General features: G+C 44.5%; 2 protein-coding genes across 7 annotated transcripts in view; one reads left to right on the top strand and one right to left on the bottom strand.

Annotated features, from left to right (window-relative positions):
* The window catches only part of DYNC2LI1 (dynein cytoplasmic 2 light intermediate chain 1), a 45736-nt gene extending 21558 nt beyond the window's left edge, over positions 1-24178 (top strand). For 2 of the 5 annotated variants that reach the window (XM_053311821.1, XM_053311797.1), the window contains 4 exons: positions 1151-1221; positions 2718-2815; positions 4672-4764; positions 23991-24178. In XM_053311821.1, coding sequence (XP_053167796.1) covers positions 1151-1221; positions 2718-2815; positions 4672-4764; positions 23991-24053 — 325 coding nt within the window. In that variant the 3' untranslated portion in view covers positions 24054-24178. Of the gene's footprint in view, positions 1-1150; positions 1222-2717; positions 2816-4671; positions 4765-7235; positions 7346-23990 lie in introns of all 5 variants that reach the window. The other 3 variants (XR_008320083.1, XR_008320082.1, XM_053311803.1) reach the window with 3 other exon arrangements.
* Positions 24179-26008: 1830 nt separating this feature from the next.
* The window catches only part of ABCG5 (ATP binding cassette subfamily G member 5), a 52617-nt gene continuing 51573 nt past the window's right edge, over positions 26009-27052 (bottom strand). For both annotated transcript variants that reach the window (XM_053284208.1, XM_053284209.1), the window contains one exon: positions 26009-26223. In XM_053284208.1, the coding sequence (XP_053140183.1) occupies positions 26027-26223 (197 nt within the window). In that variant the 3' untranslated portion in view covers positions 26009-26026. The remainder of the gene's footprint in view (positions 26224-27052) is intronic.

Below are 27052 nucleotides of genomic sequence, written 5' to 3' on the forward strand. Positions count from 1 at the left end.
AGAAACTTAAGTATGGAGTACACTGCTCTGGGCTCCTTGGAGGAAGAGCGGGATATAAATGCATAATAATAATAATAATAATAATATAATACAAGCTACCTGTAGCCAAAGATTGGTGGGACCATAAATTTGAAAAAGTTGTAGAAAATGAAGATACAAAAATATTATGGGACTTCCGACGACAAACAGACAAACATCTGCCACACAGTACACCAGATATAACTGTAGCTGAGAAGAAAGAAAAACAAGTTAAAATAATCGACATAGCAATACCAGGGGATAGCAGAATAGAAGAAAAAGAAATAGAAAAAATCACCAAATACAAAGATCTACAAATTGAAATTGAAAGGCTTTGGCAGAAGAAGACCAAAATAATCCCAGTGGTAATTGGCACCCTAGGTGCAATTCCAAAACAACTTGAAGAGCACCTTAACACTATAGGGGCCACAGAAATCACCATCAGCCAATTGCAAAAAGCAACTTTACTGGGAACAGCCTATATTCTGCGACGATATCTATAATAACAGCAACAACATTGATAATAAAATTCAGCCATCCCAGGTCCTTGGGAAGGACTCGATGTCTGGATAAAACAAACCAGTCAATAACACCTGTCTGACTGTGTAAATAAATAAATAAATCCATAAATAAATCCTGAACAAGACCTCATGGTTGCAGAAGAAGGGCTTTATCTTTATGGGGTGCTTTCATACTTCAGTAGTAGAACATGATTTACCTGCATAAATCCCCAAGTTGAATCTCCAGCATCTTGGATAGCATGCCTTGGAGGACCTTTACCTGAAAGCTGCTTGTAGTAAGAGTAAATGAGATGGATGAAACTGAATTTCCATATGAAGCTGCTTCATATGTGACCTTAGTCAGAAAATGAATCTTTCTAGATGAACAGAAAAAATCACCACATTTGTCAGGAAGTCTGCTGTTTAGACACAAATAAATATGAGAATCTTGTGATACAGTCTAGCAAAAGCTAGAGCCACCTAAGCTTCCATCAGCATTAATTAAGCATTTACTGGGCACTAATTCCAAGGCTTTCAGATGAGCACAGCTGGCCTTACTTTTTTGGATTGTGCCCTTGGTTGGTGTTGGTAATTAATATTAACTTTGTTCTGGTCTGTTCATATTTTTGAAGCAAATCCATGACTGTGGATCCGAATAAACCACTCTTCATCCCTGCAGGCCTGGACTCTCTTGCTCAAATAGGTTGGTGGTTTTGTTATCTAGATATGAATTGCTCAGTTAGCTTTTAGGGATTTGGAGGCTTTAAATAGACAAAAATGAACATTGAGTTTTGAAAAGTCTGCAAAACTCTTTCATGTGTGATGATATTGAAACAAATTGATGATCAGGAAATTTTAAGAAGGCTCATCTGTTCTCAGTCATAGTTGGCTCCATTCTGTGCAGCTCTATTTTGCAGTAAGGGACCCACTGGGGCTGTTGGGTAGCGTCAAAGGCAGCCCCACTACAGCAGCTTCATTGCTACACTGTCAGGGCTGCTCTAACATTTCACAGCAGCTGCAGAGGGTCCCTGACCTTGACAGAGGGCTGCACAGAATGGAGCCTACTATGACTGAAAACAAATGAGCATTCTTAAAATTTCCTGTATCTGTAGTTATGTAAATTTGCATGACAAATTCAACATTGTCTCTCATTTAGGGCCTATGCTCAGAAACCGATTTCTTCCATGTTATAATTCCACACAGTCAACTCCATATAGGCCATTTTATCATTTTACCTTTTCATCAAAATTATTGAGGAGGGTAAATTATGCCACATAAGAACATAAGAGCAGCCCTGCTGGATCAGGCCCAAGGCCCATCTAGTCCAGCATCCTGTTTCACACAGTGGCCCACCAGATGCCGCTGGAAGCCACAGACAGGAGTTGAGGGCGTGCCCTCTTTCCTGCCATTACTCCCCTGCAACTGGTACTCAGAGGCATCCTGCCTTTGAGGCTGGAGGTGGCCCACAGCCCTCCGACTAGTATCCATTGATAGACCTCTCCTCCATGAAGTCATCCAAACCCCTCTTAAAGCCATTCAGGTTGTTGGCTGTCACCACATCCTGTGGCAGAGAATTCCACAAGTGGATCACGTGTTGTGTGAAAAAGTACTTCCGTTTGTTGGTCCCAGACCTCCTGGCAATCAATTTCATGGAGTGACCTCTGGTTCTAGTGTTGTGTGAGAGGGGAAAGAATTTCTCCCTCTCCACTTTCTCCACATCATGTATGATTTTATAGACCTCTATCATGTCTCCCCACTATCGTCTTTTTTCTAAACTAAAAAGCCCCAGGTGTTGTTGTCTTGCCTCATAAGAAAGGTGCTCTAGGCCCCTGATCATCTTGGTTGCCCTCTTCTGCAGCTTTTCCAGTTCTACAATGTCCTTTTTAAGATGTGGTGACCAGAATTGTACGCAGTACTCCAAGTGTGGTTGCACCATAGTTTTGTATAAGGGCATTATAATGTTAGCTGTTTTATTTTCAATCTCTTTCCTAATGATCCCTAGCATGGAATTGCCCTTTTTCACAGCTGCCGCACACTGAGTCGACACTTTCAACGAGCTGTCCACCACGACCCCAAGATCCCTCTCCTGGTCCGTCATCGACAGCTCGGATACCATCAGCAGTGTCTTACAGCTTTATCACATGTCTTACATCTTTTAAGTTGTGGAGTGAATCTGTTGACAATTTTTATAATTCACAGGCCCCCCTCCTGCAACTGATAGTGACATTGGCAAATTGCGTGCACAGTCACCCATGGATCTGTGGAAGAAGGTATTTGAGAAGGCATTTCCACCAAAGGTATACATACTTTTTTTTCCTTTTAAAAACATTAGTTTTATCATACTTTTCATGATAAATATAATGTTTGTAAATTCATGTTTGTAAATTCTTCAGGTTGCAGCTCTGTTTCCATTTATATATAGTCCTGTTTATGACAATAGGAGTCCGGTGTGATGCCAGTTATTCGGAAGCAAGCCCCATTTATTTCAGTGGGACTTTCACTTTTACTTAGGATTGCAGCCTTAAGTTGCCATCATAGGCACAGGCATGCGTTGATAAAAACACAGTGGTTTACAATCATTTCAGCTGTTTGAGTTTGTTTTGTACTTTCTGGTAGATTGAATTAAGTGTTTGTGCTGCCTTCTAAAAATATCATCTGCTACTGTGTTGTTACGATAGCCATTTCTGTATTCCCACCGTAGAGGTTACTGTGTCATTTAAGCATTTAAGACAGACAAAGAGCCCATTTAAACAATATTTTTAGGCTGATTTTGATCCTAGTAGGCTAAAGAAAAGGTAGGGAAAGTATTGACGCTTTTGAACTTTGGTGCTGGAGAAGACTTTTGAGGATACCATGGACAGCCAGGAAAACTAACAAATGGATCGTAGAACAAACCAATCCAGAATTTTCACTCGAAGCACAAATGACCAGACTCAAACTATCATACTTCGGACACATGATGTGAAAACCCAGCTCCCTGAGAAGTCCATAATGTTGGGGAAAGTTGAAGGAAAGAGAAGAAGAGAATGACCAGCAGCAAGGTGGATGGACTCAATTACAACAGCAATGAATGCACCACTGAGAGACCTTAGGGGCCAAGTTGAAGACAGATCATCCTGGAGAGAATCTCTCTATGTGGTCGCTAGGAGTCGACACCGATTTGATGGCACCTAATCAAGCCGAACCTAAACTGAGAACCTTTATGAAATGCAGTGACTCTGGATTGGTTCACGAAAAGTGGTGGTCCCATTCAGTTGCCTCTCGGTATACGTGGGCCTGCTGGTGGACTTACAACTGCACACAAAAATATATAATGTCCTTGGATCTATACAGACATATATAGTGTCCTGGGATCTATACAGAAAACAAAACAACAAATACAACATAGTTGAAGATTCTGTGGTAGAAATTATATTCAGTGTAAGTAAAAATGGAAAATATTGAATGAGTAAGTCCACACACTGTATATTCAAAAAGGAGCGATGAAGTCCATGAAGTAGAATATGAATGAACAAGACCACACACACACCTCCCTTTCAAGATATCTCTTTTTCAAGTGGAAGTGGAAGTTGATCTTGCCAATAACACTGGTCAACATGCTCTAATGTCCTGATCTTTCTTATACAACACCTTCAACTCCTAGCAAGTTCTCTTGAACAAGCAGGTACAAAGTTTACTTGAATATACAGTGTCTGAACTTATTCATGTTTTGTACTCATTTCCATGTTATGGACTTTATTGCTCCTCTCTGAATATACAGTTGTTCTATCAATATTTTCCATTTTTACTTACACTGAATATAATTTCTACCACAGAATCATTTAACTAGGTTGTATCTGTTGGTTTGTTTTCTTATTGGTCAATCTGGTGGGGGATCTTCTTGGTTTCTTGTGGACTTACAACCTGGCTAGGATGAGGTGGAGGTGCTAGTTCTGTGAGCTGCCATCTTCACATTGGAGGCATCAGTTCATACACTCTGCACCTCCATGCAATCCCAGCTGGATGGCAGGCCCACCGGTGCTTCCCCTTGCCAAGTATATGAGGAAGGTTGTATGAAACACAGGCATTAAAAAGCATAGGGATGTTGAAAGATAGGTCTACGGTAGGGAAAAGAATGAGACTGCAGTTTAATATGTACCTTCTCTAATTTCAGAATATTGGTGTTTTTAAGGAAGTCAGGGACCCAAGTCAGGATCCACAATATGCTGAATATGAAGTTGATTTAATGAGAGCTCAGAAGAACCAGGTATGTCTCAGTACTCCTTCCATGTATATTGCTGTAATAAAACCCAGGTTACCTTGTTGGTACATCTCAGCCACGTAGATGTGTTAAAACCTTGAACCTTTGAGCCCTTTCTAGATAGCAATCTCCACTCAGTAATAAAGTTCACCCGGCGGCTTTGAGCAAATCACCTCTCAGCTTAACCTGATGTATGGGGTTATTCTAGAAATAAAGGAGATAAGAATGGCAAAGCCCTTTGTACACCACAAAATGCTATAGACATGATCTGTGTTAATTGTGGGGTGATAGTTTGTTTATTTGTGTTCCATGACCCATCTTGTGGTGAGCCCAATTGGTAGCATCCACAGAAGCACAGGCAGAATGAAGAGTTAGCAAAGCCAATTCTCCTCTTCCCATCTTCCTCCCTGCAGCCAGAAGAGCCATTCCCGAGGGTTGAGAGGTATATAGGAAACTGCCATATTCTGAGTCAAACCATTGGTCTATCTAGCTCAGTATTGTCTTCACAGACTGGCAGCGGCTTCTCCAAGGTTGCAGGCAGGAATCTCTCTCAGCCCTATCTTGGAGAAGCCAGAGAGGGAACTTGAAACCTTCTGCTCTTCCCAGAGCGGCTTCATCCCCTGAGGGGAATATCTTGCAGTGCTCACACAACAAGTCTCCCATTTATATGCAACCAGGGCAGACCCTGCTTAGCTATGGGGACAAGTCATGCTTGCTACCACAAGACCAGCTCTCCTCTCCAAGGTAACAGCTTGGGATGCTGCACCCATAGGCAGAGTGTCCATTGGACAAGGGGGGACAAATGTCCCCTGGCCCACAGGGTCTGAGGGGCCCCCAGGGGCCCCTAAGGCCAGTCCCCCCCTTGCCCTCACGAGTTGCCCTCTTCTCCTTCTTGCCTGGGAGAGCTGCGAGCTAAGCAGCCTGCTGCAGCGCTTCCTTCTACCTGCCAAGCAGCTGCTTCTGCCTTCTGTGCCTGCCTATTCCATGGCATAGGGCACTACCATTCCCTTTAAGCTGTGCAGCTGGGTGCATGCACACACACTCCAAGCACCCCGCACAGCAATCCCTAGGGTCCGCATATTCACTCGCTCTCTTTCCGCCACTGGCTGCTGCCCCCCTCCTCCCAGAAAAGTCCCGCTTCTTCTGCAGCTGCAGTCCGCCCCCCTCCGCCAGCTTTCCTTCTTGCCTGGTATTGCTCCTTGGTTGGCTTGGCTGTCTCTCAGTTGCTTCCTAAGTTCCCACCCACCCCCTCTGCCTCCACTGCATGCCGATTGGGCTCTTGTGCGGGGCTTGGTACGCCTCTGCCTCTCCCCGCCATTTGAGCTCTTGTGTGGAGAATCAGACATGGCGGCGGCAGAGAATGGGACTCGGATGGAGCTGATTCCCAGCACAAGAGCTCAAATGGTGGGGAGAAGTGGAGGCGTGGGCTCTTGCGGCCTTTGGGCTCTTTGATGCTGGCACTCTTGCAGCAGTGTGTCTGCCTGCTGGGCTCCTCTTGCTGAAAGGGGTGTGTCGTGGGAAGAACTGTGAGAAAAGAACAGGGCTTTGATAAGGCAATTTGTTGCCCATTATTTGACCACACTGAAATAATATGAAGCCCAGAACGTTGCTGTTAAAAATGCCATGGTGTTTTCTGCTAGCAAGCATATTTGCCCCATAACCTGACCCAATGGCTGGACTGGAATTGATTCCCCCTCCCCCTTGTGGTAGCCAGCCTAATTCACTCCTAGTTCAACAGGTCAAAGGTTCTCCCAGAAGGATCAAGAAAGCGTGCTGGCTGTTCTCAGACGATTTGGTCCCTATGGTTATTTATGTCTCCGGTGGCTCCCTCCTTTTCAATCCCCCCACCAGACACAAGTTGTTGCTAGAGGCTGCTGATTAACATCAGTTAAGTGCCTCTGTCTGCAATCCTACAGCTTGGCTTGGGTGTGGCTTGGGGCACTGGTGGGTACACAGACCTCCCAACCCCCCAGGAAGCTCACTACGCCATGCCCTGGCTGCACCAGTAAATGCAGGACGAGGGGGAGATTCTGGAAACTGTATGGTGATGCCTTCCGCTACCAGTAGGCATCCCCATGCTTCTCCCTCTCCCCCTGCAGCCACCAGGGTGGCAATCCCATGCCATTGCTGAGGGCCCTTTGACCCCTGGGAACAACTTTTCCAGTTATTATAGGACTCTGGGGGAGAGAGGAGGATAGAAAGAAGAAAACTGCTTTTGCTAAGTCTCCATTCTAATGTTCCACTGTGGATGCGCTCCAATGAGACTAAAAAAGAAGACTATATGGAATGAAAGACATGCCCGGGATCTGTGTTCCCTGTAACAGGGATTTCCAGATTTTGTTGACTACAACTCCCATAATCCCCAGAAAAAGGCCATTACAACTGGGGATGCTGGGAGCTGTAGTCAACAATATCTGGGAATCCCTAATACAGGGAACTCAGCCCAGGATATTCTTTTCCTGTTCTTCTTCTAACAGGCTTGCACAACTTGCAACCCACTGAGCTGAATGCAGTCCACCAGCCATGTATGGCAGCCACCCACTGGCTTGTTAAATAAACCTCCAGTTTCTGCTGCGTGCTCAGAACTGTAAGTAGAAGGGTCCAAAATCCAGAAGGCCATAATGCTTGGCTGGTAAGCTGCCTTCAACCTGGTGGGTTAGTTGTGTAGGTCTGCTTTATATTCATGTGCTTACAATGCTATTCTCTACTTGTAATTTCAGTATGGGAGGGGAGGGAAAGGGGTACCTAAATCAGTCCCCCATTTTCAAACAGTTATTGACTATGCTGGAGCTCACACCACATATCTGTTCTGTGTGTGTGTGTGCGCGCGTGCATGCGCATACATGCGCTCTGATGCATTCTCACACACACACACTGACAATTCAGCAAGAAGTACCATGTATGCGCTCTGATGAATTCATTCTCTCTCTCTCTCACACGCACATGCGCGCACATACACACACACTGAGCCCTCCAGTTTCGCAAGAAGCACCATATGCACAGCTTATGGTGCTGGATGTGTCTATGTGTTTAAATTTTCTCAGTACTTTCTGCATAAGGCTGATCCTACAGGGGATCCTAGTGCCAAGATGTTGTTTGCAGTGAACAACTCTACACACATGAACTGACATTGTAGGCATCCTCACTTTACAGAGATAAAGCTTACTCTCTTACTCATTTATTCTTTGTTCTTCATAAAGAACTGGGCAAAAATATTTGACATACATTGACAATTCAGTATTTTATTTTATTTATTTAACATATTTTTATACTGCCCAAAACTGAGCCAGCGTGGTGTAGTGGCTAGAGTGCTGGACTAGGGCCGGGTAGACCCGAGTTCAAATCCCCATTCAGCCATGAAACTAGCTGGGTGACTCTGGGCCAGTCACTCTCTCTCTCAGCCTAACCTACTTCACAGGGTTGTTGTTGTGAGGAGAAACATAAGTATGTAGTATGTAGGAAAAGCGGGATATAAAATGTAAAAATAAATAAATAAAATATCTGGGCGATCTACAGTAGGCAAGTCAAACTTCATTACTATAAGTGGTTTGTTATCTACCTTACCAGCAATCAGGCTACTTCTAACCAAATGTTGGTAATGTAGAGCTCATGTCCAAGGATAGTGGTTTGCATGTAGCACAGCGTGCCACCCATGGAAGGGGGATGCACATGCGCTGGCTCCATGTGATTCCAAACCACATTCTCACTTCTACCAAGCTTGGAGAGCCTCCAAGGCTCCTAAGAATTTCATCAGAACTGCAGTGACAAACCTTCCATTACTCCCATGGGATCAGGGTCGCTGCAGCTCTGATGTACTTCTTAGGAGCCATGGACTCTCTGAGCTTGGTAGAAGCGAGTTCACAGTTTGGACTCAGAGCCAGTGCGTGTGCATCCCCCTTCCACAAATGCACACAGCACTGCATTTAAGCTAGTAATTGAAACCATTAAACTATCTTTCCATCTGGAGACCAGCTACAGCCAATTAATAACACAGCTTGGTAACAACCATGTGATCTGCCGATGTGTTGTCCATAGTCATATCCATAAGTTCCAAGGGTAGAATTCAAAAAAGGACTATATACAGCAATCCCCTACTTTTATTGGAAAGTAGGCTGGGTTAACAGTTATATAAAGCTGTAAACATGGAAGACCTTTGAGTGTGACCATTAGAGGTAACCTCTAGGACCCTTTTCTGAATTGCCTCTTACTAAGCTGAAATGTGGCTTGGTAAAATGGCATAGCACAGTTCTTAATCTAAAGTAACCCCATATTTTCTGTAGAACAGTCATCATTTACAAGCTAGACACTCCAAGGTTACTCCAGTTTAGCTGAAGCGCATTGCAGTGACCATGCCTTGTAAAACTGAGCTAAGCGGTTATCTTACTGTCATCATTTGATAGTATTTATGTATGGCCATGAAATAATCTTCAACTAAATAAACAGACTCTAGACTACTTCCAGTTGGCAGCAGTGTTACTTAGAAAGGCAGGTTTGTTCCATTAAACTATAGTTACCTCACCAAGTATTTTCCTTTTAAAATAATGTTGCAAAATTAATCGTTAAGTTTAAATTCTTTCTTGTGGACTACATGTTTTCACGTGGCATATCAGACATTCATTTGAATTTATTTTAATAAGTTGCTCAAAATAGAATGGTCAGTTTAATTGCCTGCTACCTACATTTTTGCTTTATAGTTATACTAAGCTTGTGTGATTATGGGTGGCATTTTTATTAACTAAAATAGGCCACTGGGAAGAGTTGATTAAATCGTATTGAAAATTAATCTTTTCTGAGATGTTCCCTAGTTTCCGTGCTCCTTTCTTTTTATAAAGATTTTTATCTTTATTGATGCCATTGGAAGTAGGTATAGCTTTTGTTGCTCATGCTATTGGCAACCCCCCCCCCCAAAAAAAACCAAAAAAACCACACAACCCACTTGGTAATAGGCAGGTTTCGGTCAAAAGAAAATTATCTGTAGCCATTTCCCGAAAATTTCCATCTTGAAGTTCAGTTATTGTATTGTAACATTTTAGCTGGCTTTTTATGAAAACATTTTGGGATTTTTGTATTTCATTTGATCTTAAAAGCTGTATGATAACCCTGTATACATCTGTGAGAAAACAATTCCCTGGCTATATTCAGTTTTTAAATGCATTAGGATTTCCCATAATTATATGAAAATTGAGAGTGAAACATCCCGTATCTTAAGAATAAATATTAAATGCTTTAGAAAGCTAATCTTCCTTTCATTTTTTGTAATCCTTTGTTCCATACATTCTTTTAAAGATAAGGCATTTATATAGAGAGAGGCACATTTATGTTAAAGGTATAGTGTCAAACATAGTGCTTTGTATTTCCTCCATAGTCTTTGTATACCTCCATATTCTTGGAGGTATTCATGCATGGTAGCTTTTTATTCCAGTTGAAAAGTAGACGTGTGTGTGTGTGTGTGTGTGCGTGTGTGTGTGTGTGCGTGCACACACACACACACAATCATTTCCAGTTGCTCTTTGGACTCAGAATGACTATCTATAATATTTAATACCCTTCTCATGTCTTGTATAATATTGCCACTGACACTAGGGACCACATCAGCAAACAGTAACAAGACTCTCCATTTCTAGCCAAGACTTCTTAAGAGTAGCAATAAAAGAAATGCCTCTCCAGCATGTCCTGATTCGTCGGTGTTGATTTACACCTTCAGCAGTACAATGCAAGAGCTGACTAGACCATGTCATCTAGGTCTTGAAAGGGCATTGCCACTTCTAGACTATCCCAAAGGCCATAATCCATCTGTCTTTCCAGTGACTGTATGCAACAGCTTACTTGCTGCATACAGATACTAGCTTTTCAGATACTTGCAAGCAGTATGATGGAGTGTTTTGTGCTATAAACATCTGAAATGCCTGTTTGGCCATAGACTGTAGTGGGACAGAGAAAATAAAGGTTGAGATACTGTGCAAGGAGTCATGGGAGGCTTGAGCACTGCCCACACCCCTGCGCATGTGTAAACAGCTTGAACGAGGCTACACCACAAAGTAGCAGTATTCTAGGCACACCGTTGCTCAAGATAATGGGCATTGCATTATGTCTTACAACTGCATGCCTGGCGCATTCAACGCTGAATGCTGCTGTCCTGCAGCACAACCTCAATGGAGTTCATATACACACAGGGGCACGGGCGGTGCTCTAGCTGCCCATGTCCCATTGCACAGTATTGCAACCAAAAGATTTGTTTATTTATAATTATGTCCTACCTTTTGACTTCATTGGAACCCTCAAGATGGCTAACAGTTTAAAATACATAATATAATAAATAAAACCATAAAAGTAATAGGATTGAAAACTAAGACCAGTTAAAATGTGTGTAAAGGTAGAGTGTGCCGTCAAGTCGATTTTGACTCCTGGCACCCACAGAGACCTGTGGTTCTCAGTTGCTGGAGGCCAGGGACATCTCTATGGGCTCCAAGGCAATTGGATTGGATAAAAAGAAAGACACACCTACCCAAGCCTGAGGGGGATAACCCCGCCCCAGTTCTTTCTGTCCTTGGCAGCTCCAGGCAGCATTTTTCCTCTCCTCTTGCACCTTATCTTAGCTTCCCCCCACCATTTTATTGTTGTTTTCCCCGTCTTCTTCTTAAATCCATTCTCACCCGTCTGCTATACCTCTCTGGAAACCTGAAAAGACAAAAAAAAAACCAACCCACCCCCAGCTATTAGCTTCTCTGCTCTCCACCCCGCATTCCTCCCCCTCCCTTCTTCTCCGTTGTATGGAGCAGAGGTCCTGGGGCAGAATAATCATTTTAGTCCCAAAGGGACTCCGACAGAGAGACTTTGAACCGGGGTGATCACGGCCTTTGCACGACCCACCTCCCACCCTACAAAACCAAGAAGCAACAGCAACGACTGCCGAATAGCCACTCGCTTGTCCTGCTGCCATGCCACCAGCAGCGCTATCGGCCACCGCTCAACCGCCCAAAGTCCCTGCCATAGCAGTGTCAGCGATGGCTGCTTTATAGCCTCCCTTGCTGCCCGCTGCCAGGCCCGCCACACGTCTCCCGCCCTCGGGCCGAGAGACACAATCTTCTGCTGCCCGCCGCCTTGCAGACGCCACAGCAATAATGGTGGGAGAAGGGGAGCTCATTTTCAACAGGCTTCCTCTGACTCAACCACCACCGACCTTGGAGGAGATCTGCCTGATAGGCCTTCGGGTCCAGGGCAGTAAGTGTAACAAAATAGCGGCTTCCTCCCCAACGCCCTCAGAAATGGCACGCTCTTCTGCAAAGTCCGCCAGCTCGGCACGAGTGGGGGTTGGGAATAAGGGACAGTTTTCTTCCTCATCTTCTTCCCATAAGCGAGTGAAGTCTGGGACCAAAAGCCATCCCGGGAGCACTAACTGAAGAGGCTGCTGCCCGCCAGAGTCCTGCCATTGCTCTGCACAAAGTGATACAACCCAAATGGCAGGCGTGGTTTAGAAATGCAATAGTGGATACTATCCCACAGGTTAAACCCACTAAGAAAGCAAAGAAATCTAAGAGGAAAACAAGGCATAGATCACCCAGCCCTAGTTCCTCCTCTAGTGCCTCCCCCAGTCCTCCTCCCAAAAAAGCAAAGGCCAAACAAAAGCATATTAAGCTAAAGTCAATAGCTATAGAATGGGAGTTGCATTCCTCAGAAGCCTCTGACCACCTTTCTGACCGGGACGTTCCACATAAACTCTCCCTGATCCGGACTCAGATGCTTCCCTTGATAGGGAGGAGGGCAAATGGTCAGAAGGGGACGAGGAGGAACCCTCGCCAGTGTCCTAACGATTGTTCTTGGCAGAGGACTTCTCCCCACTTATGAATAAGATCATTAAGACGATTGGCCTAAAAGCTAAGACACAGGACTCTGAGTCTTCAGCGAAAGGGGACCTGGTGTTTCCCAAGGCTAGGGCCAAAGACTTGTTATTGCCAATGCTTGACTTATTCTTGGATGTGGTCGAGGAAGAATGGCTCCTCCTGGCATCAAACCACAAGCCCATGGCAATAGCTAACAGATTTTACTCTTTTCAGCAGAGGGATTCATACATGCTCAAGACCCCTAGTGCAGATGCACCAATTGTCCAACTGGTGTCGGGCTCTTTGGTGCCCAAGGATGGCAAGGCCTCCCTCAAGGACCTGGGCGACAGAAAAGCGGAACTGGCTTTCAAACATGTCCACAATAATTCAGCATTAGTCACCCACGCAACCTCAGTAGCGTCTGTGGCAGCAAGGGCGTCTCTGCCCTGGGTGGACGACCTCCTCAGCAACCTCCCTGGCTGACCCAACCAAAATGCGGCAGCAATTACTAAAGATTTAGAAGGCGCAGGCCTTTATGGCCGACGGCACCTTAGATGCTATTCAATTTTTGGCTCGGGTATCTGCCTCATCAGTCGTGGGCAGCCGCAGCAGTGACGGGAGGCCTACCTGGCTTAGAGGGTGTTTGTCCAGCTTCATCCATGCATGGGAGTCCTCAACGTCGGACAATTGGGTACCGAAGGTCATCCGTCACGGCTACAAAATAGAATTCCACACTCTTCCCTCCTACAGATTTCTTCGAACTCCAAGGTCCCGATCCTTCGCCAAACACTCACAGATTCTCCAGGCCATCCAACATCTGCTGCACATCAGGGCGGTCGAACCAGTGCCTTCTCTAGAGGTTGCAGGAGGGGTTTATTCTGTATTGTTCACGGTTCCAAAGACGGACAGACCCAGAACAGCCGTGCTGGATTTGAAGTTTCTAAACAGATTTGTGCGGCGAGAACACTTCCGCATGGAGATGTTAAGGTTGATCTCGGAGGCGCTACACCATCTAGATCTTCTTGCATCCATAGATATGAAAGAAACATACCTTCACGTCCCAATTCACCTGGACAGTCGGAAGTATTTATGATTCAAGTATGTAGGCCACCACTTCCAATACGTGGCATTACCATTCGGTCTCTCCTCCGCCCCCTGTGTCTTCACAAAGGTGCTGGCACCACTAGTGGCGCATCTCTGGCTGTGGGGGGTGCGAGTCTTTGCATACTTTGACGATTTGCTCCTCCAATCTTGTTCCCCACGGGAAGCTCAGCTAGACCTTCAGCGACTGTGTCAACTCTGGACCTTCACGGGTTCCTTGTGAACCAGGAAAAAAGTCAGCTGACACCATCCTACCAACTGCATCATCTGAGCATGATAATAGGCACGAAGCAGCCTTCATCACCCTGCCTCTGGACCGTCTATGCACCCTCTAGTCAGACCTCGGGTCAGTTCTATCCACCCCAACAACCCCTCTCAGCATCTTGGTGCGACTTTTGGGCCTAATGGTGGCCACCTTGGACTCTGTACAGTGGGCGCATTTCCACCTACACAACCTTCAATGGTTCCTGCTTCCCTACCAGAAGGCCATAGCCAAGAAGACGAAGGTTCTTCTAACCCTACCAACACATACTCGTGCCTCCCTCCGCTGGTGACTGACAACCTTCAACAGGACAAACTGTTCCTAGATTCTCCCAGGATCATCCTGTCGGCCGACGCAAGCGATGGGGTTGGGGCACACATCGCCTCAACCTCAGGGTCTGTTGTCCCCCGCAAGCAAGGTCACACAACATCAACTGGTGGGAACTTCAGGCCATTCAGCTAGCCCTCTTAGCCTTCCAATCAACTCTACGCACTACACATGTGTTAGTCAAGACCAACAACACAGTGGCCAAGGCATACATGAACAGGGAGGGGGGGACTCAGTCCCGCTCCCTGCATCAAGAAGCCTTACTCCTCCTGTCAGGGGCAGAAGAACACCTGGGATCAGTAATCACCCACCACGTCAAGAGAGCTGAATGTGGTAGCGGACTGGCTCAGCTGCATGGATATTTCTCCAGGGGAGTGGTCCCTGCATCCGAAGGTCTTTGACCAGATCACGAACCACATGGGAGTATCGGTGATGGACTTATTCGCAGCTCCCAACAACGCCAAAGCTACCCACGTTCATGTCGAGGTTTCCCTGCCGAGGGGCAACGGCAGTGGACGCCATGTCAGCCCAGTGGCTGAAAGGCCTACTATAAGCTTCCCCACCCCCACCCGGCCAGAGTCCAGCTTCTGTGGGCTGAAGTTCTGCTCATCGCTCCGTTCTGGACCCGGCGGCCGTGGTATCCAGAACTGCTTCACCTATCAGTGGAACCTCCTTGGGAGTTACCCATGGACCACAATCTACTCTCCCAGGGCCCCATTCACCATCCCAACCCGGCCTGGTTATGGCTTGCCGTCTAGAGACTGAGTGGCAGCTCCTCAGTCGGCAAGGGTTCTCTGGGGGCGTTGAAGACATTGTTAGCATCACACTGTGCGTCAACAGAAATGATCTACCAGTACACCTGGAGGACCTTCCTGCATTGGATGACCCGCCATTCCATTCCCCGGGGTACCGCAACCTTGTAACATCTTCTCCGTTTCCTGCAGGAAGGGCTGGAAAAGGGACTCCAACCCAACACCCTTAGGAGACAGGCGGCATCATTGGTCCCTTTAATATCCAGTGGGCCTTCACAGATCACCCAGTTTCACCCACACCTACGTCGTTTCTTGAGGGGCGCCTCCCTGCTGTCTCCTCCAATGGTCCATTGGTTCCCCTCCTGGAACCTACATATAGTCCTCCATGCTCTTCAGTCCCCTCTGTTCAAACCAGTAAAAAGCATTCCAATTAGGGTTTTGTCATTCAAGTTGGCCTTTCTCGTGGCGATCACGTCATCCGCCAGGCAGATATCTGAACTGAAAGCCTATCCGTCAACAAGTCATTCTGCATTTTTCTCAGAGACGCTGTTAGACTAATCCCTGACCCTTTTGTGTGTCCTAAGGTTTCATCATCCTTCCACCTATCACAAGACATATTCCTGCCATCGTTTTGTCCCCAGCCGGCTCACCCTAGCAAAAGACTGTGGCACAAGCTAGATGTACAGTGGTGCCTTAAGGCCTACATCAAGAGATCAGCTTTCTTCAGAGTTGCAGATACTATGTTCATGTCTTTTCACCCATGGTCCATGGGGACAGCTGTGTCATCCGCAACAATCGCAAGATGGATAAAAGCATGCATCGCGATGGCGTACAAAGCACTGCATCTCAAGTCACCCGCCCGCATCCTCGCCCTCTCGACATGAGTGGCAGCAACATTGGCAGCCTTTTCCACAAATGCATTGGTCGACGAGATCTGTAGAGCCGCAATTTGGGCCTCGCTATCTACGTTTACGAGGCACTACAAGATTGACGAATATGCCCCAGCCCGGGCCTCCTTCAGAAGGTGGGTCCTTCAACAGGTTCTTCCTCGACAATAGGCCAGAGTGCTCCCGCCCGAGTTGGCCAGCTGTGGTATATCCCATAGAGATGTCCTTGGCCTCCAGCAACTGAGAACGGAGCATTGGTTTCACTTACCGTGAAGGCTACTTCTGGTTGCTGAGGCCAGAGACATCTCAGCCCACCCAGCTACATCGGTGCTCTGGCCTACTACCGACAAGTCTTAAGCTAGTTTCTAATCTGGGAACCTAAAAACTGCTCATTACATCACGCTTACTTTCTATCTTGTTATACTAATTCCGTTTTATTTCTCTGGTGCAATTATCCTTATGCTATCTCGGCCTGAAAGAACTGGGGCAGGGTTATCCCCCCTCAGGCTCAGGTGGGTGTGTCTTTCTTTTTATCCAACCAAATTCTGTCCTGCCTTGGAGCTCCTGAAAGGGAGAACCCATAGAGATGTCCCTGGCCTCAGCAACCAGAAGAAGCCTTCACGGTAAGTGAAGCCAATGCTCCATTTTCTTTTGGTAGAATACAAGAGGGGTTTACCATTGCCTCCACCCACGCAGTATGAGATGCCTTTCAGCATCTTTCTGTGACGCTGCTGCCCGATATAGGTGTTTCCCATAGTCTGAGAAACATACTAGTAGGGATTCAAACCAGCAACCTTCTGCTTGTTAGTCAAGCATTTCCCCACTGCTTCACTTAAGGTGTGCCAGGAGGAATTAACGCTCCTTATTGACATTACTGTCTTAATAGCATATAGCAGTAGCATATAGAAACAGCCCACAAGACCAGCCATCTTTAGCACCAGCCATCTTTAAACTTGGAAGCCAGCTGCACACCTCTCTGAACAGAATTTTCTTGCCTCAAGCTGGAAGTAACTGTTTCCTTTGTAGAAGCAATTTATTTGAGTGCTGTGACCACTGCAAACAAGGCACTCCTTTTCAATCGCTTATTTGCACTCATTGCATTTTAAAATTTTATTTGAACTTCATTGCCTGGCTGTCTTGCCCTCCTAACGTGTCCAATGTGAGAAGGGGAAAGCAGTGTCTATTGGCTGAAATTGGGGGATTATTCAAAGTAGTCCCACTGAAATTAAAAGGACACGTTAGGCATCATTTTAAGTTGCCTCTTTTAGTTGTCTTTTGACTACTAATCCTCATTTTTAGCATTTATATAGTGTTTTTAGGTGTTCAATGAGTGTCACATTACATATGTTGCAATCCTCACAATAGCCTCAATAGGCATTGGAAATCACAGCCATCTACTGCACAGCTGCACTGCACACTCTTGCGCACATCCCGTTACAAGGCCGACAGAACGCTGTACAGTATGTCAGCCATTGTATGTCCCCATATTGCAACTGGGAGGTGAGTTGTGAGTGGGAGTAGCTTGCTAAGGCAAGCAAATTCATGGCTAAAGTAAGGAAATGCTTACCTCCTTTTTAAGGGAACCACTACCCACCCTGCCGAACTGGTTCGAATGCTGGCACCCGAGACATTCTCGGTTCAAATGCTGGCGCCCGGACGTTCAAAGTGGGGAAGTCCTAATTCCTAGCTCAGCCACTACTGTATACCAGCTTTCACATCTCTCATTCTAATCCACTTTTTCTTACTTTAAAAGGACCTTTTCCTCCATTGTCCTAGACTGCCTGCTAACAGAGGCAGCTGAAAGCCAAACCACACTGTTAATGTTGCATGCCGCATTGTACTCCAATTTTTCATTTTAATGACGTGAAATTGAAATTGATATCGCCATTTCAAATACAGGATATCAGATTCTATTTACCCCAGACTTTTATGACACTATTTAATCTAACACAATAAACCTTCAAGGCCAATGTTCTAAACTTTAGACATAACACACATGGCCGTTGACTGGTGTTCATTGCCTTATTTGCACCATTATCAAAACCATCACGCTCAAAGTATATTTTGCGAAAGGTTCATATTTTTCAGCACTTCAATGCTCTTCCCGCCTGCCCCATGTCTCAAGATCGTTTTGTGTATTATAATCCACAATTTAAATATTTTCCAAAATTAGGAACAAAACTGTTATTTGGTCTGGCAGAAACACTTTCTGGGGTTTTGGGTGTCCGAGAAGCCCATATCTCCTGTTTGTTCACATAAAGAGTACACATGTCTAGCAAGGGCTTTGAAAGAAGACTCCAAACACCCTTCTTGAAGCTGTGGTGGTAGCGGTGATGCTCTTCTTTGCGCTGCTGAATGGTCAGGACTTTCAGCTTTGAAAAATTGAGAACCAGAACCAAACTGGCTCAGGCGCCAGCATTCGAACCGGTTCGGCAGGGCGGGCAGTGGTTCCCTTAAAAAGCAGGTAAGCCGTTCCTTACCTGCTCGTCCGCTGCCCTGCCACTTTTCCACCAGTGGCAGCCACTCTCCAGAAGGCCATGCGTGGCTGCAGCACTGTTCCCTGCAGCCTCTGCGTGCATGCACATGGCTGACGCACATGTGCATGGCCTTTTGGAGAGCAGCTGCTGGAAATGTGGCAGGGCAGTGGACGAGCAGGTAAGGAGCTGCTTACCTGCTTTTTAAGGGAACTGCTCCCTGCCCCGTCAGCGGCTGCCCGAGACATTCATGCACATCCCTAGCAGGCGATCCAGATGACATTTTGCACAACTTGTAACATCCTGTAACAGAAGCTTTCAAGTTCCCTCCCTTGCTTCTCCAAGATAGAGCTGAGAAAGATTCCTGCCTGCAACCTTGGAGAAGCTGCTGTCAGTCTGTGAAGACAATACTGAGCTAGATGGATCAATGGTCTGACTCAGTATGTGGCAGCTTCCTATGTCCCTATGTAAGTAAGCCACCTAATGGCGCAGCGGGGAAATGACGACTAGCAAGCCAGAGGTTGCCAGTTCGAATCCCTGCTGGTTTGTTTTCCAGACTATGAGAAACACCTATATTGGGCAGCAGCGATATAGGAAGATGCTGAAAGGCATCATCTCATACTGCATGGGAGATAGCAATGGTAAACCCCTCCTGTATTCTACCAAGGAAAAATCACAAGGCTCAGTGGTTGCCAGGAGTCAATATTGACTCGACGGCACTCTTTACTTTAAGTCCCATTAAATATTCAGTTTCACTTTCTCACAGGAAAGTGTGCATAGGATTGCAACCCAGTCATTTTGGATGATCAGCAGGTGGAAAGGGGAACACTTCATCATTCTGTTTTCAGCAGCTGCCCACCAGATATTTTGGGAAGCTAACAAGCAGGGCATGAATGAGGGGAAAAGAACATTCTGTTTGTGTCCCCAGAATCCAGTGATTAAAGCTATGCTGGCCAACATCCTAACTAACGAAGCACTGGTGCAGCTGATATGCAGTTTTGTGAGGTGCAGAGTGGGCTTCAGAAGGAAGGGGAGATAGATGAAAATCATGCTTCCCCCATAGTGCATGCTGCACATTTGATGCACCTCATTAGTCTGTCAACCACTGCCTCTGTACACAGAAGTTCTGTTTAGCAAATGAGATTGTATTGACTGGCAACTTGGGGAATTTCCAGCTCTGGACTGTTCTTGAGAGCATGTTCACATGCTTCCTTTGTACGGTAGCATCTGGGTAATTGCTCCCTGAAATTGCAGGTAGTAGATAAAATAAAATAGTATGCATACAGTTAAAACATTGACCTTCAGTAATTTTGTAATCTTGTTCCTGGAGTGAATAAAGGTAAATATCTAAAGCAGTAAATCTCAGTATTAGAATAATGTACAGTACACTCACAGTATGAGTTAAAAGATAAAATTGCTATTTGTTTAATAGTATGAAAGATGTATATAATATCTGCTTTAATACTGCTAATGTGTGGTGTTACAGTCTGGACTTTTTTCACAACACATTCATAATTAAGATGTATAGATATTGCTGATACATTCCATGTAGTGCTTTTCTCTTGAGCTTTTTGTATTTGTCTTATGTCACATTTTATGTTTTTTATAGCATGTATGTATGCATTAGTTTGTGTACTGTTTGTACAGGTTGAGTATCCCTTATCCAAACTGCTTGGGACTAGAACTGTTCCAGATTTTGGACTTTTCCGGATTTTGGAATATTTGCATACTGTAATGAGATATCTTGGGCATGGGATCAAAGTCTAAACATGAAAAGTTACTGTACACTGTATTTTTTTAGGTTTTATTTAAAGTATACAAACAAATAAGCATTGAAATTACAATAACTACTGGTAGCTGTAAATAATGAAAACTAATGGCGAGAATTTTCAACACAATAATGTTGCTGGTCATGTTAGACTCAAACATGGCATTTTAGGTGGGGATGAAATTCAGATTTCATGTGGAAATAATGTTTTGTACTTACTAAAAAAAAGCTTGATCTCTGCTTACAAAAGAAGATAAATGCAACACCAAATACCAGAATTACATATGGCCTGAGAAACATAATTGTTGACATCATCATGAGAAGGAACATCAGAAGCAGTTGAGGGACCAGGAAGTGGGTCCTCTAGGGATAAGGAGGCATTCTGCTGGATGGCTTTTTTGAATGTTTCCTCCAGAGTCATCTGCCTTATTAACAATGGGTTTTGTCCTAGAAGTCTCTCTTTGATTTTATAAACTGACATGATTTATTTTTCTCTTATGAATGCACGCTGCTCTAGTCCTTCAATAAGCCCATCACACATTTTCAGCATGTAATCTATAGGCACTTTTTCTGCCATGTTAACGACGTCATCTTCGTCACTATTATCATGATCACCTTGATTCAGAACCATTTCAGCTATTTCACCATCGGTCAATGAATAAACAACTGGAGCCTCATTGTTAAAAACTTCTTCGATATTCACTTCTTCTAGCTTACTGACAGACTCTGAAGGTATATTTTTTGCATATGTAAGGAGGTCAGACATCATTTCTTTCTTAGTTGACATACGGAATCCTATCACAGCCTATCACAGCAAGTTTACACTTACACGTGCCTGCTGCATTAGCACATCCCAGCACAGTTATTCTGTCCTTGGCATCCTTAATTCCTATAGGGGCTGTCTCATCAGCTGTGGTCAGTGTCTCTCTGGGGCAATAACACCCAAACAGTGCTGTTTCATCGGCATTATAGACTTGTTCTGGCGTCAGATTTTCATCAGCGATGACCTTGGCAAACTTGTCAATAAATTTCGCTGCTGCTTCATGATCAGCAGATGCTTTATCACCACAAATCTTTTAAAATTTAATGCCGTGTCTTTTCTTAAATTTCTGCAACCAGCCTGTTGAATATTCACAGTTCCCTTCAATTTTCAGCTCATCATGATAGATCTTTGCTTGTTTCATGATCAGCATACCATTAAGTGGCAAGTGTTCACTGTGACACTGACGGATCCACTCTTTCAATACACGATTGATATCTTCATTTTTAGCTCTATGCAGTGTCTCTCTGCTTTTCATTAACTTCTGTTCATCACTCTCAGCATAGAACTTCAACAGTTTACCCTTCTGTTTGTTCAGGTTGTCTGACGTCAGACAAGACACCTTCTCCAACTGGGCTTCAGTGTGGCTTCCCATAAGCACACCAAGCCCTCAACAGGAGAGTGAGGACAGGCATTCACCTGACCAGCTCATGACATCGAAACACTCAACCCTCTTGAGATAAATTACCTCAGAACAGTAGTACATCTGCTGGTCACCTCCAGACTTGACTACTGCAATGCGCTCTATGTGGGACTACCTTTGTATGTAGTCTGGAAACTGCAGTTGGTCCAGAATGCGGCAGCTAGGTTGGTCTCTGGGTCATCTCGGAGAGACCATATCACTCCTATCTTTAAAGATCTACACTGGCTGCCGATAAGTTTCCGGGCAAAATACAAGATCTTGATTATAACCTCTAAAGCCCTAAATAGCTTAGGCCCTGGGTATTTAAGAGAACATCATCTTCGCTATGAGCCCCACCATCCATTGAGATCATCAAGGAGAGGTTTGTCTGCAGTTGCCATCGGCTCATCTGATGGCTTTTCGGGGACGGACCTTCTCCGTTGCTGCCCTGAGGCTTTGGAACACGTTCCCTGCTAAAATAAAAGCCTCCCTCTCTCTTACAACTTTTTAAAAGGCAGTCAAGACACATTTGTTCACCCAGGCTTTTAATTAGATACTGTTTTAATAGTTTGATGGTTTTTAATAGTTGTTTAATGTTGTTTTAAATCTTAAATTATTGTAATATTTTAACCTTTGTATTTGTTTTGTTGTAAACCGCCCAGAGTCTTGCGTTTTGGGTGGTATACAAATATGTTAGTTAGTTAAATAAATAAATAAATAAGAATAGAACGCCCTTCTTCAGGGTACAAGTTGATGCCTAACATCAATCTTGCCTGCCACAACGCCAATACAGTCTCCATTGCTGTTGACACTGACACAGTGCCACCAAGAAATGCCATCTCTGCTGAATATTCTGGTTCTCACCGCTTCAAAACAAGTAACACCTCTTGTTACTTGTTTAATTTTATGAAAGGTGTATATATCTCCTTTAATATTAGCCAATGTTGTGTGGTGTTACAGTCTGGACTTTTTTTACAGCAGAAAAGGAAGAAGGGGTCCCTTTTCAAGCTCTGATACCATCAGTCTAGGTTACCATAGATGCATCCCTATCCGGTTGTGGGGGTCTTATTGCAAAGGACATCAAGTACAAGGAGTGTGGTCAGCAGCAGCGACTACTACAGTTGTGGATGATTGTTTTCTCCAGCAGTCGTCTAGGAACCGGGAAAATGGTTCCCCAGCCACTTTATATAACGAACATGCTGGAACACGGGTGCCACAAGGAGCTATAGCATTCCACCCGCGAGGTCCTGCACAGGTGCAGAACCCATACTTAGGGATGTCAACAGATCACTCCCAGATAATCAATTGCAGATAAGCAGCCTGTTTTTTCAGTGGGTGAAAAGAAGCCTAACTCTATATGCTGAATTCTGGCCATTATATGGGCAGTGTGACAGCCACATTAATGGTGGCTTATATACAGCACAGTGTGCCACCTATCCAATAGCAGGCCTTGTGTGCTGGCTTTGTGCATTGCCAAACCTAGTTGATGCTGCTACCAAGCTCACAGAGCCTCTGTTGCGACTAATGATTGCATCATCGCTGTAGAGATTATCCTCCCATTGGGGAGGCTCGTCACTGCAGTCTTAATGCAGTTGTTAGTAGCAGTAGCTCTGTGAGTGTTATACCAGCATTAATAGGGCTTGGGGGTGCACAGAGCCAACATGTGCACCTTGCTCTTAGATCAGCTCAGTGTGCTGAACTGTGTGAAACCTGCATGCCACAGGTAGGATAGGAATCAAAACTTTTGTTTTACAATGATATGACAGGTTTTTTCAGTATCAAATCAGTTTTCTGTGAAGATTTGAAAAAAGGATTCTGCTGATCATTTTGGCAAGACTTATTTATTATTTTTAAGATGTATATAAGGCATTTCAATTAGAATACTTAAAGTAGAGATTAATGTGATAGATAAATCATGCCATGATTTAGGTCATGGGAGTTGGATTCAGAGGAGCTAGCCTCTCATAGAAATTGTATCCAGTCTGTGGAATAATCCCTTCCATAAGTAGGCCATCCTAATACTATTGCGTTGGCTCTGGCCAGGGAGAATCTATGTTCAGTTGGTTTTTCCATTTAAAAATATCCATGCACACTGTCCAGTTCAGCAACCCTACAAGCTAAAAGGGTACTGCCATGATGTTTTAGTCCCGCTTCTCTCCTGCTCCTGCACATGCCACTCAGTGTGCAGAAGTTCCCTGCCACCAAGTCCCATCCTCTCTTGGCAGTCCTGCACCAAGAGCTGCATTTGCAAGAAGGTCGCACGTGCCTAATAGTGCACAGGTAAAGGATCAGGTCCAATGTTTGTAGCATTGTGCAGAATGGAAAAAATGTACTGAAAAGAAATATGGAATTGTTTACATAATGAGTGTTAATGTTGCAATATTGTGCTTCTGTTTTAGGAACTAGAGCAGTACAAAAGGAGTGCCTCTAAAACCTGGAAAGAAATGGAGTTTGATTCTTGACCAAGAGAAACATCTATATCTCAGCCAGGTTTCAACTTTGATGCTGTATCTAATACATTTAAATTGATTCATGGAAGTTTTGTACAGTTAGAAACGTGTCATAATAAAATGGTGCATCAACTGTGGTTATTGCATATGATACATTTGATTATGCCTGAACTACTTATCTCAATCAAACTCACAGAGAAGATACTTGGTTGTTGTAGAACACCTGTGTGGGTGGGGGGGGGGGGGGAGAGATGGGGACCAGATACTTATTTTGTCATTTAACATCAGATATTTTCCAAAAGTTCAAAGGATATATTCAAAGATAATCTGATCAATGGATTGATAACTTGCTCCAGAGCTCCCAACTGCACTATGTTGCAAATATAGAACTCTTGAGTACAAAAAGGTTGCCCCATTAATTTTAATGGAGATTACATGAAAAGGAGTATGAACTGGCAAAGTCTGCTGCCTACATTGGAGTAAATATTAGTCACCTTAAGTGGCGCAGTGGGGAAATGTTTGACTAACAAGCAGAAGGCTGCCAGTTCAAATCCCCACTGATATATATTGGGCAGCAGCGATACTGGAAGATGCTGAAAGACATCAGCTCATACTGCATGGGAGGAGGCAATGGTAAACCCCTCCTGTATTATACCAAAGAAAACTGTGGGTGCCAGGAGTCTAAATCGACTTGATGGCACATTTTACCTCTAGCTATGCATTCATTGGATCTTGTGAGTCTTTAGTAGAAATTGTGTTGTGATATTGCTCCAATTGGTATACACAGATCAAATGTAAGGCATATCATAGGAACATAGGAAGCTGCCATATACTGAATCAGACCATTGATCTATCTAGCTCAGTATTGTCTTCACAGACTGGCAGCAGCTTCTCCAAGGCTGCAGGCAGGAATCTCTCGCAGCCCTATCTTGGGTGATAGGGATAGGAATACTATAAGCACTTCTTCCAACACAGATGTTGGAGAAGTACAATTATTGCTCTGGCATATACTTTTTCAGTCCTGTCAACTATAGAGAAGTTCAAGGATTCCTACATTTTTACCGATCTTGGCAAAAGAATGTTCAGAAAAGCTAAGGAATTTCAAATTTATTTATAGTTTGCTATTTTAAATATAAACTGCTTATTTCAAAGCAGCCACAAAGCTTTTTCATTCATGGTAATGTAATATTTCCCTGAACATAATTTGGAAAATAAAGTTATATGTAAAATCACAAACATGTTTGACTTTTTAAATTTTTTAGATTGACTCATCACCGAGTCATTTCTCCTGGAATCATCCAATCAAATTCTGAAAGGACAGAATCTTAGGTTTTCATCTCTCCTGAAGCAAGTTTTTTTTAGCTACAAACCTACGCTTGGTTGTACCACTAGAACATGGCGTGGTGGCCTCATTTGGTATTCCACAGAGGGTAACTCAAGACAAATGCACACATTGGAGGAAGTTAACAGACTGCACAAAACATTGTTAGAAACCAAGAGTGCTTTAAAAGCCCAGGCTCCAGTACACACACACACACACACACACACACACAAACACCAGCTCTAGGGCTCTGTGTGTGGAGCTCTCAAGCAAGAAGCACACCAATCAGCAGTTGGAGGGGGGGCCCTAAGTTTGTTTGTTTATTTATTTATCACATTTATACCCCGCCCAAACTTATGTCACTGGGCAGCCATTTTAGCTTCGTTTAGCTCCCGTCCCTGAGCTAGATAGGCAGGATTACAGCTTTTAAAGAGGGCTTCATGCATGCAGCACCACCATCTGGATTAGGAAGAGACACTGTGCATGCAGATAAGTATACATTGTGGAAGTTCCCTTTACTGGATTAGGGCAACTCTATCAATGAAAAACTAAAATGTTAAATTTGTCATTCTGATGTGGAAAATGCTTCGATTTCAAGCTGTACTTTCAGATACCAGAAGAGTGAAATGGCACACAGTCCTTATCAGATCATTTACTGGCACTTTTATTGCCTGACAGTAATGATATCTCTGATTTTAAAACTTATAATTGCTAGAGTTACAAATACTGGGATGAAGGCATATAATATCAAGAAGTCAATTGTGAACCGAGATGCTGCCCCAGGGTAGTTTGTTTCAATGAACTGTATCCCTTCAGAGAATTGACAGGAAGCCCCAGTGCCAGCAGAAACATTGAAGTGACCTGCCAAAAGAATGTCTGCAGATTATGATGCTGAATTGCTAATTCTAAATTGCATCCTGCTTTAAAAAAAACATGCATATAATGTTCAACTGCATGAAGAGCCACTTATTGCCTAAGGTCATCTCCAAAGAGCTACAAAGTGGGAGTCGGGGGAGTGCAAGTGTGCAATGTACAAGCAGTGGGCAGGGGATTAACCCTCCCCCTACCTGCTGTTTTCCTCCCACAAAGCGCTTGCCCCAGCTGCTTTTCCCCACAGGCAGCATAGGAAAAAAGTTGGATGGAATGGTTTAAAGGAAAAGTGGCAGGGGAGGTAGAGCTGGTCTTGCAGTACTTTAAAAAAACATGCACTATAATGGTCTTGCAGTAGCAAATATGAGTAGTCACTTTAGCTAAGCAGGGCTTTCCTTGGTTTGCATTTGGATGGGTGACTACATGTGAGTACTGTCTGTTCCTCTTAGAGGATGGGGCCATAGCTCAGTGATAGAACATCTACTTGCATGCAGAAGGTCCCACTTTCAATCGTTGGCATCTCCAAGTAGGGCTGGGAAAGACCCCTACCTGAAGCCTTGTTTGTTTGTTTTCTATACCGCCCTTCCAAAAATGGCTCAGGCCTTGGAGAAGCCGCCACCAGTCAGTGTAGACGGTACTGGGCTGGATGGACCAATGGTCTGACTCGGTAGAAGGCAGCTACTGTATGTTTCTATGAAATGTTAGCTCCCCTTCAGCCAGCAACTGCTTCACTTTTGCAAAATTGCACCATCTCTACCCCCATGCTCTCAACTGGCAACTGGAGTCCCAAATCCTGGATTACATGATGTGCAGTGGTATT

The sequence above is a fragment of the Hemicordylus capensis genome, chromosome 1 (genome assembly GCF_027244095.1).
Source record: "Hemicordylus capensis ecotype Gifberg chromosome 1, rHemCap1.1.pri, whole genome shotgun sequence".
Taxonomy (NCBI): domain Eukaryota; kingdom Metazoa; phylum Chordata; class Lepidosauria; order Squamata; family Cordylidae; genus Hemicordylus; species Hemicordylus capensis.